This window comes from Gadus chalcogrammus, chromosome 16, assembly GCF_026213295.1.
Source record: "Gadus chalcogrammus isolate NIFS_2021 chromosome 16, NIFS_Gcha_1.0, whole genome shotgun sequence".
NCBI lineage: Eukaryota > Metazoa > Chordata > Actinopteri > Gadiformes > Gadidae > Gadus > Gadus chalcogrammus.
Window position 1 is genome coordinate 10,983,602 of NC_079427.1, and position 14,624 is coordinate 10,998,225.

At 44.7% G+C, this 14,624-nt stretch overlaps 3 protein-coding genes across 4 annotated transcripts in view; 1 reads left to right on the forward strand and 2 right to left on the reverse strand.

Annotated features, from left to right (window-relative positions):
- Window positions 1-556, reverse strand: part of LOC130405607 (1-phosphatidylinositol 4,5-bisphosphate phosphodiesterase eta-1-like) — a 23,529-nt gene extending 22,973 nt beyond the window's left edge. The window contains exons 1-2 of the mRNA XM_056610783.1: window positions 511-556; window positions 363-425 (exon numbers count right to left, since the gene is read on the reverse strand). Of these exons, the coding sequence (XP_056466758.1) occupies window positions 363-425; window positions 511-556 (109 nt within the window). The remainder of the gene's footprint in view (window positions 1-362; window positions 426-510) is intronic.
- Window positions 557-7,725: 7,169 nt separating this feature from the next.
- c18h3orf33 (c18h3orf33 homolog (H. sapiens)) lies at window positions 7,726-12,817 on the reverse strand. 2 transcript variants are annotated; one of them, XM_056611384.1, is made up of 5 exons: window positions 12,665-12,817; window positions 12,283-12,342; window positions 10,639-10,792; window positions 9,399-9,559; window positions 7,726-9,060 (listed from the first exon to the last, which is right to left on the reverse strand). In XM_056611384.1, the coding sequence occupies exons 1-5, from the start codon at window positions 12,782-12,784 to the stop codon at window positions 8,803-8,805; spliced, it is 753 nt and encodes a 250-aa protein (XP_056467359.1). In that variant the 5' UTR covers window positions 12,785-12,817; the 3' UTR covers window positions 7,726-8,802. The 2 variants fall into 2 exon arrangements, with proteins under 2 accessions (XP_056467359.1, XP_056467360.1); XM_056611385.1 differs by having other exon boundaries at window positions 7,732-9,057.
- A 764-nt stretch (window positions 12,818-13,581) lies between these two features.
- LOC130405802 (mediator of RNA polymerase II transcription subunit 13-like) overlaps window positions 13,582-14,624 on the forward strand; it is a 29,017-nt gene continuing 27,974 nt past the window's right edge. The window contains exon 1 of the mRNA XM_056611034.1: window positions 13,582-14,444. Within this exon, the coding sequence (XP_056467009.1) occupies window positions 14,379-14,444 (66 nt within the window). The 5' untranslated portion in view covers window positions 13,582-14,378. The remainder of the gene's footprint in view (window positions 14,445-14,624) is intronic.

Sequence of the window (14,624 nt, forward strand, 5' to 3'; positions counted from 1 at the left end):
CCACACACAGAGACACCAGCATGCAGACAGACAAACACACACAAACCAGCGCGCAGACACACACACGCAGACACACATACACACACGAGCACGCAGACAGACAGACAGACAGACAGACAGACAGACAGACAGACAGACAGACAGACAGACAGACACACACACATGCAGACACACACACACATGCGGACTCAGACACGGACGCACACCATGTGGTGAATATGTTTCCGGAAGAACCCGGAGCCTCTGTAGACCGTCTGCCCTGCGCTGATTTAAGGAGTCGTGGCCGTCTCCACCGGGGTCAGAGGTCAGAGGTCAAGCCGTGGTCAGTCAGAGGTGAAAGTGTTATATCTCATGACTATAACGTTGCTCCCCAGATGTCGCCCGTGTGACCGTGTCGACGAAGCGGTAAACGTCCAGCTTCGAGACTGGCGTCAGGGTGGGATTACAGAGCCGTAAATAACAGAAGAGTTCTGGCTGATTATATGGCCAATACGGACGCAGAACTGTGACACAAGAGCTGGAACAGATGAACCTGCATTGGGGTGAGGCCCAACATGCTGCCAGGGACCGACTGCAATGGAGAGTGCTCATTGAAGCCTTATGTCTCACAGGGCACGAAGAGGAGTGATGATGATGGTACGGACGCATGGATGGAAACGTATCCCCATAAGTCTTGTGAAAGAGACCTGGTTTGATATGAGAAGCCGTTCTTTAGTGCTCTGATTGTACTGGTATGCTCATAGCCTGACTGTTTGCTCTGCTTGTTTGGTGTTTACCAACCTCAAACAACACTTTGAAATATCTCCTCCCGTAAGTGCATTTAAGTGCAGGACGTGAAAGTGTAGGACACGCCTTAATAGCATACCACTATCTTGAGGTTAGATTAGATTAGAAGATGTAGGATTAGAAATAAGGGATAGGCACCAAAGTTAATAGTATGAGTATACGGTCATTCATAGAATGCTTCAATTAAACAAATTACATTTTAAGACTATTATTTTTCTTTATGCTCCTAGATTTATAGTCCTGCTTTACATTTGACACTGTCTTTATATGAAGTGGTCTGTTATCCATCATGAAGAGAATTTAACTATCAGGGTCTTCTTCAAAGTGAATACAAAACTACATATCCTAAATGACTGCTTGTTTCCCAAACAACTGGGATTAGAGAGGGGGCTTCAGTGAAAGCCTGTGATTAAGGTCTGTATTTTCCCCTGCCTTTCATACACATAAATGAAACTCTATTGTGATGTACAAACATTTGAGGAATCATGGGATACAAGTGAACAAACCGACATCCGACAATGTCATTGCTGTTATGCCCATTTGCTAGACCTTATTAATCATGCAATCCTCTCATTTTCTATATACAAATACCAGCAAATGGTGTACATACGGTATAGAAAATGTGATAGTTATGCTAATCGAAAATCTAAAATATATTTACTAAACAAATCTGAAAGGAAATGTACTTTTGTCCCCAGGTTATGGTCAAACATGAAACCAGTCATCTATAGAAATCCCACCGTTAAATAGTCAAATGTTATCTCTATCGGAAGAGAGACCCAGGGAATGAGCCGTCACGAGGCAGCTCCCCGCATGGCTCCATGAATGAACCATGCGTACGGTGTCATAGTGGTGCTCTGGAGTTTGGTAACATGAGCCCGCCCGTCGCTCGCTCAGTGTGAAACCCTAGCAGGCCAACCGGGTCCTGTGAGGTCCATAACCTCCAGCCCATGGATCCTGCCCGTCGTGGTCTGATGGGCTGATGGGCTGAAGGGACGGTGACCCTCGTTTAGCAGCTTCGGGGATCCAGAGTGATCCGGTTTGAGAGGAACACTCTGAGTTGTGACTGCCACTTCCAAGAGCGTGTTTACACGAGGGCAAAGACATTTGAAAGGACTATTGGTTCATGTAAATGGGAAGGAATGTAAACTTACCGTAATAGGAATTTTGCCAGGGATGTATTAATACAACACAAAAGTTAACTTATACTTAGGGCTATATTAATGATCGATATGCATTAATATAGCCCTAAATATAAGTATAATCATCAGTGAGATGATTGGAAATGTACAGCTGATCTTCATTATTGGTCCCAGATTGGATATAAACTTAAATCCTAAAATATATGTTTTCAGATATTATCATCCATGCTAGTGTAGCAGCCTAACCACGTCGTTATCAGAGGATGTTATATTTAATGGTAAACAAACACCATAACACAAGCCCACACGACTCACACAAACCTATTTTTGCATTTGTACAATATGCAAAAAACCTACTGTGTAGGCAACAACACAAACAGAAATGAGTCAAAGAGGGAAAGAGGAAGTCTGAATGAATTAATACATTTATTTGGTTATAAATGGGAGAGAGAGAGACAGATAGAGAGAGAGCGAGAGCGCGCACGCGCGAGAGAGAGAGGGAGAGGGAGAGGGAGAGAGAGAGAGAGAGAGAGAGAGAGAGAGAGAGAGAGAGAGAGAGAGAGAGAGAGGACGAGAGAGAGAGGTGAGGAGAGAGAGGAGAGAGAGAGAGAGAAAGAGAGAGAGAGAGAGAGAGAGAGAGAGTAAAGCAAGGCTTTCATCCCACTCAGGAGTAGCAGCTGTGGTGTTTGAGATAACTCAATAAGTCAGAGGTGATCGATGCCTCCTCCAACACTCCAACCGGCCTCATTCAATTAGTTCAGTGTGTGTGTGTGTGTGTGTGTGTGTGTGTGTGTGTGTGTGTGTGTGTGTGTGTGTGTGTGTGTGTGTGTTTCTGTGTGTGTGTGCGTGTGTGTGTATGTGTGTGTCTGTGTGTGTGTATGTGTGTGTTTGCCTGTACAAGTGTGTTCGTCTGCATGTGTGTGCATTTTTCTGTGTGTGCTCGTGTGTGTGTGTGTGTGTGTGTGTGTGTGTGTGTGTGTGTGTGTGTGTGTGTGTGTGTGTGTGTGTGTGTGTGTGTGTGTGTGTGTGTGTGTGTGTGTGTGTGTGTCTGGGGGATTGCATGTGTCTTCCCGGGATGCACAGGAACAAAGAGGGCAGCATCTGTCACTCTGTAATGTCCGGGTAGATAACCAGCGTGCTCAGAGAGATATGACGCGGAACACGTCCGCATGAGCAGCGCTCCTGTTGCCTCCTCCTCCTCCTCCTCCTCCTCCTCCTCCTCCTCCTCCTCCTTCTCCTCCTCCTCTTTTTAGTGCCTTCCTCCTGCCTCTCTCTCAATGCCCACCATGGGCACAGATAAATGTGTGCCTTGTTGTTTGATTGTTTACATGTTTAATGCTCAGATGTGAATCTGTGTGTGTCAGAGCTATATTAGGTGCTGCCATATTTCACTTCAACATGCTGAGGGGAAAAAACACTATACACTTTAGTGCAGGTGTCATTTCAGGATAAAACGCGCTATAGAATGAACCATACGGGCATAGTTTGCTATTTTACATGTATAATTATTTGATTCAGACCTTCTTTCCTTTTGAATTAAACTTCAAAGTTACATGCAACAAAAGAGTGCTCTGCAGAAACTCTTCAGCCCGGGTATTTGACATTTGGGGAAATGTTTATTGTGTGTGTTTAGGGACTTGTGACATCTGAATTAGCCAATAACGGCTGACTTAGTGTCTCCCTAAACCTTGTGCTAGAAGGTGAGTGAGAGGTTAATGGAAGAGTTACAGAGAGTTACAGAGTAACAGAGTGGATGACGTCTGCTTTCTCAAGTATGTGGGTTCAAAGAAACAATTATTAAGGTGTGCGTCTAAACAGAAAGACTGAAGTCAGGAATGACGTTTGTCTTGTCTGACGATTAATGTGCATAATTTGTGTTTGTGTTTGCGCGGCAGGCAGGCGTGCATGCGTGTGAATGCTTTTGTGCGTGTTTGTGTGTGCGAGAGTGCGTGAGTGTGTGTGTGTGTGCCCGTGTGCCTGTGATCGTGCGTGTGTGAGTAGGGGTGGTCATGTTTTATGGTGTGGGATTAAGGGCTAGATGAGGTTGTGGGGTCAATTGCTGGATCTATTTCCAGCACAGACTCTTGTCTCTTCTCCACCTCATCCCTGTAGCTTCCCTGTCTAGTTTGGAACAACACAGAGCTGTCATGTGACTCTTGGTAAACAAGGAAGAAGTATGGTTGAGGGATGTTTTGAGTGTTGTCATGGAGAATAAACACATTGGGAACGCAATGTAGACTTCAGTTCGGAGAGCAGAATGTATAGAGAAGGGTCCAGTGGCTAATTACAATGACAAGATGGATTGGAACAAGTGCATGACTTAAAGGCCAGTCAGACGGCGTGGTTATGAAAGAGGCCCTTAATAGTATACACATACAATAAGTGGTTATTTGATGATATTCATCTGGAACCGTTTTTCTGAACAGGTCTTCTTACTGTGTTCATAAACCATATATATAAAATACTTAAGTTCTGCCCAAAGCATCTGCCCTTGTGTTGTTTATCCACACACACTGATAAAAAAACACACACACACACACACCTTCGTCTACATACTTATGCAAACTTTGCATACACACACACACACACACACACACACACACACACACACACACACACACACACACACACACACACACACACACACACACACACACACACACACACACACACAAACACTTCACAGGGGCCAGTGTGTCCACTCCCACTGCCTCCTCCTTCTCCTCCTCCGAAAGACTTCAATTATTTATACGAGATCACAGCGAACAAAGCCTCATGTTTCCACGACTCCTACAATCCCAGAGAACCATGAAGGCCAACCGATACACTGTACAATACCCCAGGCCCAGGGTACGAGGGAGGCGCTTCACCCCACACGCATTCCTACACACACACACACACACACCCACACAGAAACACATGCTCTGGTCACACACAAACACACACACACACTCTCACACACACACACACACACACACACACCCACACAGAAACACACAGAAACACATGCTCCGTTCACACACACACACACACACACACACACACACACACACACACACACACACACACACACACACACACACACACACACACACACACACACACACACACACACACACACACACACACAGGTCCAGAGACTCACACACACATGCATGCAGGTGCACACATACACACACACAAGCACACACACACACTTACAGAGGAAGACAATCACCCTTTCTTACCTATGAACCTGTATTGGGACCGCTCGTCACAGTGAATACTACCAACCGAATACAGGCCTCTTTGTAAGATGAGCCAGAGTGTGTGTGTGTGTGTCTGTGTGTGTGTAACAGTGTATTTGCCTGACAGTTTGGGTTTATGAGCCTCGACGCAGTGTTTCTACCTCAGCCTGACAAAGGAAGCGCTCCCCTGTTCCTTACAGCTGCTTTAGGTAACGGCCGGCTCGGCACGGAGAGCGCTACCTTTGTATGAGGGCTCACACGTCTCCGAGTGGCCCTGCTCTCATCTCTGCTGCCCTCACTGCCATTCTCTCTCGGTCACACACACGCACACACAAATGCACACACTCACTCACAAGCGCTTTGGGGCACACACACAGACACACACACACACAGCCAGCAACACACACACACACACACGCACACACAAGCGCTTGGGCGCACACTGACACACACAAGTGCTTGGGCGCACACGGACACACGCAGACACACGGCAACACACACACACAAGGCCAGCCACACACACACACACACACACACTTACACAAACAGATACACACACATACACAGCCAGAAACACACACACACACACACACACACACAAGCGCTTGGGCGCACACTGACACACACTGACAAACACAAGTCCTTGGGCGCACACTGACACACGCATACACACGGCAACACACACACGAGGCCAGCCACACACACACACACACACACACACACACACACACACACACACACACACAGAAGCAGATACACAAACATACACAAGGCCAAACACATACACACACACACACACACACACGCACACAGACCACCACACACCTACACAGTGATAGAGAGACACACGCACTCACCTCTAATGTGAATATACAAGGAGCTAAGGAGCTGCTATTTGTTGGGGCAGTGTCTGCTGTCTCTTTCTCTCTCTGGGCTGCCAGCTGAGTGTTAGAATGGCCTTTGTTATTCCCCCGAACTGCTGCTGTTCTGCTGCAAATCTCTCTTGTTCAGCACACAGTCGGGATGGGATTCCTCAAACGTAATATAATGCAGAGTATCCAGTGCTATGGCCCAAATCTAGCAGAATTATTTTAACTACTTTACTTTGACTTTTGAACTACAATTGCATTCACAAAGTCTGTATGAGCATCTTATTATCCCAATGGGTGAAGTGTGTTTGAATTCATACAATGGTGTTAATAGTATTGAGTTTGCCAATGTTTACTCTTTGCAGAGTCATCATGGGCAGGGACCCACTTCCTACAAGCACATGTGCACCCCTGCTGAGACAATACCACGACTCCACAAACCCGCACACTCACACAAAACAACAGCAAACACCACACAACAAACACAGGAAGCAAAAGCATCCTTTTCTACATCATAAAAAAATAAAAAAATAAAACTTACTTTTTCTTAAAATGTCCTTCAGAATGAGAAAGCAGCTGACAAAGTATCGTCCCGTACACAGAAACAGTCCTGCTTCAGCGTGCTGCCTGCCATGCCATGGAGCACTGAGTCAGTCAGTGATAGATGACTCTCACCCAGAGTGGCCAACCTCACTACACTACTGGTGTGGGCTGCTACCTACGGCCACAGGCCCTTCTTTTTTCAAACGGGTGCTGGCAGCGTGGGACCAGCGGCTGGGCGTGAAACCCGGGCCGGAGCCGGAGTGGAGCGGACTGCTTCCATGTTCAGCTCCACGGGCTACTTTTAATTATGCAAGACCGTCTTGTGAATAAGTACACCTCACACCTCTTGCCAAGATGTGTGAGGTGTACTTATTCACTGCCTTCAAGGACACTCTATTATTAATGTACCACTGTAGTAGGAGAGTGTATTAATAGTTGTTTTTTGTACTTTATAGTTTGCTGTGTATCTGGCTGTATCCTTTGTGTTTTAGCTAAATTATAACATTCATTGTTTTATAATGAAGCTTGCTTCACAGACTCATGTTAATGAAATGTCAGGGACCAGATTAAAATGTTTTCACATTAACACAGAAGCACTTTGACATCCTAAGAGTCGACTCTGTGTAGACCAGAGTACAGCGGTTGAGTCCAGGCCGTGCCAGCCTCCTCCTCCTCCACGTTTTCCCTCCCACCCAGCCTCCAGTGACAGTTCAAAGTCTGCAAGTACCAGCCATCAGCGGCCCTGCGTGCACCTTACAATTTAAACCCTCCCACCAATCAGGAGCCAGCCTGGCAGTGGCAACTGCTAGTAACATTAACACAACAAAAGAAAGGCTCGCTGATCCACCCTCCTCCTCCCCCTCCTCTCCCTCCCTCCCATCTCCTGCCCCTGGGACTCCTCCTCCCTCCTCTTTGTGAACAGACCCCAAAATCCCCTTTCATCCCCCTCGCCGAGCTCCCAGCGCCCCCACCCCCCTCCGCTAATCTCCCTGCGCCCCGTTGGATTGACAAAGCTCAACTTTCGCTGTCTGACTCCGCTGAAGAACCCATGCTTCCCCTCGGCCCGGCCCCCAGCGGCAGTGTGTGGGGACTAGGGCAGAGGCAGCACTCAGTGAAGTGTGCGGGAAATATGAATGAATATCAAGTACAACACAGGATGTTAACTGCCGTCGGTTGCCAGGGTGTTTATTTTGGGACCAGTTGACATCTTTGTTTTCGTTTTGTTTTATTTAGGGATTTCTTTTCTTCATTGTTCACAAGCATAACAGAATAATAGCCCACGATAACACAGGGGTTTGGTACGAAACAGTTGCTCTTTGGTTTATTAGGGTCACCGCCCAGATGCTCTCTATTGTCCCCAGTGATTTAGGGACTAAGTGCTTTGATATTTTTGTCCAATTAGATCAAATGGAGCTCTTTATGAGTCCATACTGGGAAAAGGACCCCCTCTAACACACACACACACACACACACACACACACACACACACACACACACACACACACACCCATCCCCACCTATATATATATATATATATATATGTATATATATATATATACATATATATATATACATATATATAAATAAGACTCCCATGGGGTTTGAGGGCGGCCATTATGGGGCCCAGCCTTTGACACGCTTTGTCTTTCAGACTTGTTCCTATAGCAACGGCGGTCTCAAAGAGGGTCTGGTGAACCCCCTTCATTTCAACACCATTTAAATACAACTCCTCTCCATTGTTGATAGTGGTTGAGTCGGGGAGGGGGGTTACGTCACACAATCTCACACACACATTCACACTCACACATTAGTACACCTACACACAGAGGAGATGCAGGTCACTGAGCACAGAGTCTTAGCGATGAGGTTTAACAGAGGAAGTGGAAGAGAGCTGGGTTCTCAACCACAACATTTGTACTGAGCCATGAGAGCTACTGCCACAATCTAAGCCTTCTGGACAGATTTGGTAGCATGGTGGAATTGTCATGAATGAAAGATGAGACACAACAGGTAATCGTTAGATATTCACAGAATACATTCTGGGAAACACGGTGTATTCTGTTAATACAGAATGCCACTCAAGAATCGAAAAAACGGTTAAAAAAAATACAGAAATATGTAGATTTCTTCAATGATTGATTTCCCCATTCTTGAGGAGACGCTTTGAAGAAAAACGGAATTGAAAAAAAAAAAAAAGATCTCTCCTCGCGACGTGTCACTCGCTCCCTTAACCAATCACGTTCTCCCGAAGAGTCTCTTCACAGCGCTGATCAGCCTGTTGTACCTGACAGAGTCGGAGGCTCTCTCCCAGAAACCCGCCTCCTTCCACAGTCCCAGGCCCTTCTTCTCTGCCTTGAACTCGGCCCTCAGCAGCCTCCTGTAGAGACGCCAATAGAGACGGGAGCCCGGGGCCACTCCAAACAGCGGGACGGTGCGGGCCAGGCCCAGCCGGAGCAACTCCTCGTTCACACAGAGGCTCCAGAACGCCCCCTGCTGGAGAAATACCGAATCAAATCACGGAAAACATGTTGCTTGCTTGTTAAACCATTCTTGTAGAATAGCGTACAATAGACTTTTTTGTCCAGGAGAGGAAAAGTGCCTTTGGCTACATCAAATGGTTCATAAGAAAAATCAACAAACACAAAAAATAATACTATGTTGTATTAACTGTATATTAATGTTATTAGTCTCTCTCACACACACACACACACACACACACACACACACACACACACACACACACACACACACACACACACACACACACACACACACACACACACACACACACACACACACACACACACACACACACACAGCTATTTTCTGACCTTGCTATGGGACACCAGACAGTGGAGTACGTGATCCTCTCTGCTGATCAGTTTGAACCAGACGACCTGGGCGGGGGCCAGGTGTCTCCGCAGCCAGAGCTGCCCCTCAGCTGTGGGCTCCACCCCCGCCAGACGCACCGCCAGAGAAGAAGAAAACACACCTGGACAGGATCACGTAAAAAGGGTTATTAGTTGTGGTGTGTGTGCTGTGGGTGTGTGTGTGTGTGTGTGTGTGGTGATGCCTAACCGCCTGCAAATCAAGTCGGTTAGACATTCATACATGCAGAACGACAGGGATTTCAAAACGGTAACCAGTAACTAAGAACCAGAATTTACCAGGGACACAGCTCGCCAGCTATATGCTGAATACAAGTTGAATGTCACACAGACACACAGACACACACACACACACATTTGAGGTGACAATTTAATTGCAAATGCCTCAAAGTGTTGGTGATGATGCAGCATTCCGATAAAGTACTTGAACAGTACACACACAGCGTGCCTACATTTGATTACCTAGCTGCTTTAAAGTGTCTAATTGGCTCATACGTCAACTTAAAATATATAAATACATTTTTATCACCTTAGGTATAGCTCTATAGCTACACTAAAGGACAAGTAAGGATAAGTGCTGACTACGCAATACCGTCATCATGATAACATAGGGTAGAAGCAACCTTATTCTGTGCGTCAACTCTGCAGGATTATTAATGTTGTACCCTAAATTAGATCTTCAAAAAACAGAGCCTACTGCTGTGTGTCTAGTCGTGTGTGGAGGCCAGAGGGTACAGAAGGTGTGTGCTTTTGAGACTTCTATTTTGAATTCTATGTGTGGTGTTCGTTAACGGTCAGAGTTGGAAAGTCGGAATGGGATATGCGTCATCTCCAACCGACGTGCCATCGACCTATCAAGACTGCTCCTTTCTTACTACAAGAATACAAATGTATTATTATAAGTATAGATTATAAATGGAAATGATGTAGTTCTGAAAAAAATGTGTAGACAGTAAATTAACCGACTATACACTGCTGTCCTCGTAAGAGAACCCTTCAATAAGATCAAGTGCTATTAGTAGTTACGATGCTAGATGCGGTTTCGGTATATACTCTGTATTGGCCGAAACTCAAAATCAGGAATCGGTATCGGGAAGGAAAAAAACGGTATCGGAAAATCTCTAATTCCCATGGATAAAGAGAGGATGAACAGATGTGGCGGTACCGCCCAGTGGGTCCTTACGTTTGGAAAGCAGGCGCGATAGGATGGGAAGCACGACGGGGATGTGCTCTATTTCCAGGCCGTGGTCTGAAACAGTGCGGACTCGCCCTCGCAGGCTGACGTTACCCCTGATGAAGTGAACCGGGATCTCAGCCACCGCTCCAAACTTGCTGGTCTGATGTAGAGAAAAGAGGAAGACAGAAAAGCAACGTGCAGAAGTCTCTCAGTTGTCAGACACTAAATATATTTTTTTAAACGGGGTAGACATAAATATATATACGTTTACTTCATTTACAATGCTTGTTTTCTATTTCTTTCTTTTTTTACGCATCTATTTTACTTTATTGCATCATTTTATTGTATGTTTACTAGGGGTGAGAAAAATAATCGATTCTTCGATGCATCGCGATTCTCGCTAGTACAAATCTGTCTCGATGCAGATAAATTAATAATCGGAAAAAAAAAAAATATATATATATTTTTTTTTTTTTCAATTTTAAAATCATTGATTTTATCTTCAGTGTGTATTGGCAAATCTGATTTGTCTTGACACGATTGCGATTCGAACTACGCATAGCATGCGTGCAAACTCACAGCCAGACACAAGAACTCTAATTCAAGAGCTGCTTTTCCTATAATGACATAGAAAAGAAAGATCAGAAAGAAAATACAACTGAAACCTATTTTTTGCATGCTTTCATATTGTGTTATAATGCAAGCGGCATTGATTATTGCATTGTTCATAGAAAGTCATATTTGTGAAAAAAGCTTTCTCTCTTATGAAATATAAGATAAGTTAATTCATCTGTTGATGTCTTTAATGATCATCACAAAAGTAGGAAGTGATTAGCAAACTCTGAGTAGCAAACCCAGATGTATATAAATATTTTTGAAAATCACGCATGGAAATGTACGTAAAAAAATTGTTGCATCGAGATGCATCGATAATCGCTTCAGAATCGAATCGTTGACCTCATAATCGGAATCGAATCGAATGGTGAGGTGCCAAGAGATTCCCACCCCTAATGTTTACCTTAGCTTTCTGTTAAATGTTAAACACATAGCACTTTCTACATTGTAAATATTTGTTACATTGCCCTTGATTTCTTTTACTTAACCATTTCATTTTATTATTTCATTTTATTGTATGACGATGTTTCTATGTGAAGCACTTTGAGTCTGCCTCGTATATGAAAAGTGCTTTATAAATAAAGATGCCTTGCCTTGCCTGCAAAGAAAACATTTGTATCTTTTTCGCAAATGTATTGTTAACATAATCTGCTGGGAACTCCAGGTTTGGGTTGGGTTTACTTTGCTTCATTTAAATGAGCACCTACGGGAGTAAACAAGCCACATAATTAAAGACTTCTGCTCCTGGGTTTGTTTTATCCGGTCTACCATCTGATTTAGCAGCTTAGACAAGTGTCAGGCTAGCTAGGGGCAGGACAGAGTAGTGGCTCGGAGTGTTCGAACTCAGCATAGGGACTTGATTCAAGTTCCCCATCTCTATCTCTATGCAGCCTTGAGTCTAGCTATGTGACTACTATCCAGTACCTGATGTCATGTACCTGAAATCACAGTTTGTTACTTTGAATTAAAGTGTCAGCTGCTAAATGTTTGAAAGGTAAATAAATAGTAAATGTCAGTCAAGAGTCGAGACCTTACCAGTTTGATACTCCTTGCTATAACTAAAACACCAGCAAGGGCCAGGCCAGTGCTGAGGTTCTGTGTGAAATACAGATAGGGAAGCAGTCATTATGTAAATAGACGGTATCTTACTATCAACTTCATAACACGCTAGAGATTTAAAATGAATAAAATAGGTCAAATCCAAACGTTGCATTATTGGTGAGGCTGCAATACATTGCGTTTTTAAGAAGAGTTGGGCCAGTTAGGTCCGGATATAAGTACATTTCTAAACGTATATATGGAAAAATGAACATGTAAAGGAAGGTTACAGAAGCAGCTCATATTGCTATCGCAAGTATAGCAACACAATAATGGCGATCTAATATTGTACACGTGGTCGCTGGATCCTAGTTCATACCCGCACAATAGTCAGATTGTCATCAGCGAAATGTGATATTAAAGACACAATGTTTGGTTCATCTATGTCATGGATTGCTTCCTGTGGCTGTCCGTCTGCGCGGCTCTCAGTTCCCGGCATGTTGTTGACGTTCCTCCGTGGCTCCGCCCATCTGGGTTCGACCTATCAGTAGGACGCAAATAATCATAACGCTTTGTAATTGTCTCCGCCCTGTGGGTATGGGTTGACACAACAAATAATCATATTCTTCTGATACTTATTTTTATATTTTCATTTATTCTAAAACTGGGTTTTATATATGTTCCCAGGGTTATCTTTTGTGACAATGATGTAAAGGTCATATGGGGCAATCTCATGGCAATATCATCAATTAGGTCCAGTCATTCTCAATTAGACTGCTCATATGACGCTTCTATAATATTGAAGCGTAACAATTGTGTTATCAATTGATGATAACAAAATTGAATTGTATATCCTTATTACACAGGCTGGATGATAGTGGTCTTTTTTGGAAATAAATATTTTGGAACTTCTGGAATTCATTTTAAGATTTGACTTAGAAATACCCGCTATCCGCTCATAAGACTTGAAAAATCAAAGATATATATTTCAGATCGGCTCACACATATTCATCTTATTCAATGATTCAAAATAAACTGCCAACTTTATGAGTTTGACTGCTTTTATTTGTCCTAAAAACACAGACAAAACACCTCGCTTGCCGAACAACAGAAGCACCAGGGCAGCAGAGTGTTTCACCTGTCACACACGAAACAGGTTTAGAGAGTGATATGATTTAAATGACAGATACTGCCTTGTCTCTTGTTTAATATAGCTGTGAAGTCATGGAGCCACTAGACGCCAGGCCACGCCCCCATCAGGACGGATTGGCCAATAGGACTCGAGAGGCAGAGTTGTCCTCCTGGCCGCCATTAAAGAATTCAATCCATGAATTGAAATAATGGAAATCTGCAGGACCCACGGATCAGTGAGATTGAAGTAGCCGATAAGTAATCTCGCGAAATCCGTGGCGAATTCATTTTAAGGATCTTTTTTAACCATGTCACCGGATTGTGATCGTTTCGGAACATGGGAGGGCGGTGTGGCTAAAGGTTTTATTGGGCTGGCTAGCGTCGGCTCTTCGGTATGTTAGCTCTGGGGCTAGCAGGCTAACAGCGATCAGGGGGAGGGGAGGAGGAGAGTTCCTTTGCTTTGAAATTGTTTCGGATCGGCTAGCTAGCACGTTAGCTCCCTGGGCACTATGCTGTAGAGTTGCAGTGTTTGTTACCTATGCGATCTTGTATTTTTGTCTCGCACACCACTTTGCAGCTCTCCGGGTGAACATTAGCCTGTCCATGCCATATTAACATTGTCCATCGGACGCTGTGGCTGTGCAACAACAAGCTGACTGCTCACCCGATCAGACAATACACTTCAAATTAGATTTATGAATCGTAGAGCCTAAACCTTACGGTTTTCTGTTCGCTCTCTTGGCTGTAGTCGGGGTTATTAAATGATCCGTGGCCAGCACCGGTAGAAGTTGTCTATTAGCCCGAAGCTAGCTCCATGTAGCCACCGGGCTGGCAGCGCTGAGCCGGGTGATCGCCGTGAAATAGCGTGAGGCGGCGGAGCAACTTGGGCGAAACAAGAGATTACTCCTCGCATTCATTGAGACGATGGATTTTAACGTGACGGCCCCACACTGAAAAGCAGGATGAGTTCGTGCTTTGTACCGAACGGGGCCAGTTTGGAGGACTGCCACTCCAACCTCTTCTGCTTGGTGAGACACTGTGTGCAGCTAGCTGTGGCTAGCTTTGAGACTAAGGCCAGAAAGCCATTTTGGCTAATCAGGCAACAAGCGTTGTAACGTCAGTGGCAGACCAGAGTGAAGGCATTGGGCCTTCTACTTGAAACATTCTGCTCTAACTTTGTTTTATTGTCCACAAGTCACTAAGACGCG

Excerpts from the sequence above, each read along its gene's own strand:
- c18h3orf33 (XM_056611384.1), bottom strand. The coding sequence starts at position 12,784 with ATGCCGGGAACTGAGAGCCGCGCAGACGGACAGCCACAGGAAGCAATC. Across the intron at positions 10,793-12,282 it reads TAGCAAGGAGTATCAAACTG|ACCAGCAAGTTTGGAGCGGT; the intron begins GTAAGGTCTCGA and ends TCTCTACATCAG. Across the intron at positions 9,560-10,638 it reads ATCGCGCCTGCTTTCCAAAC|GTGTGTTTTCTTCTTCTCTG; the intron begins GTAAGGACCCAC and ends GATCCTGTCCAG.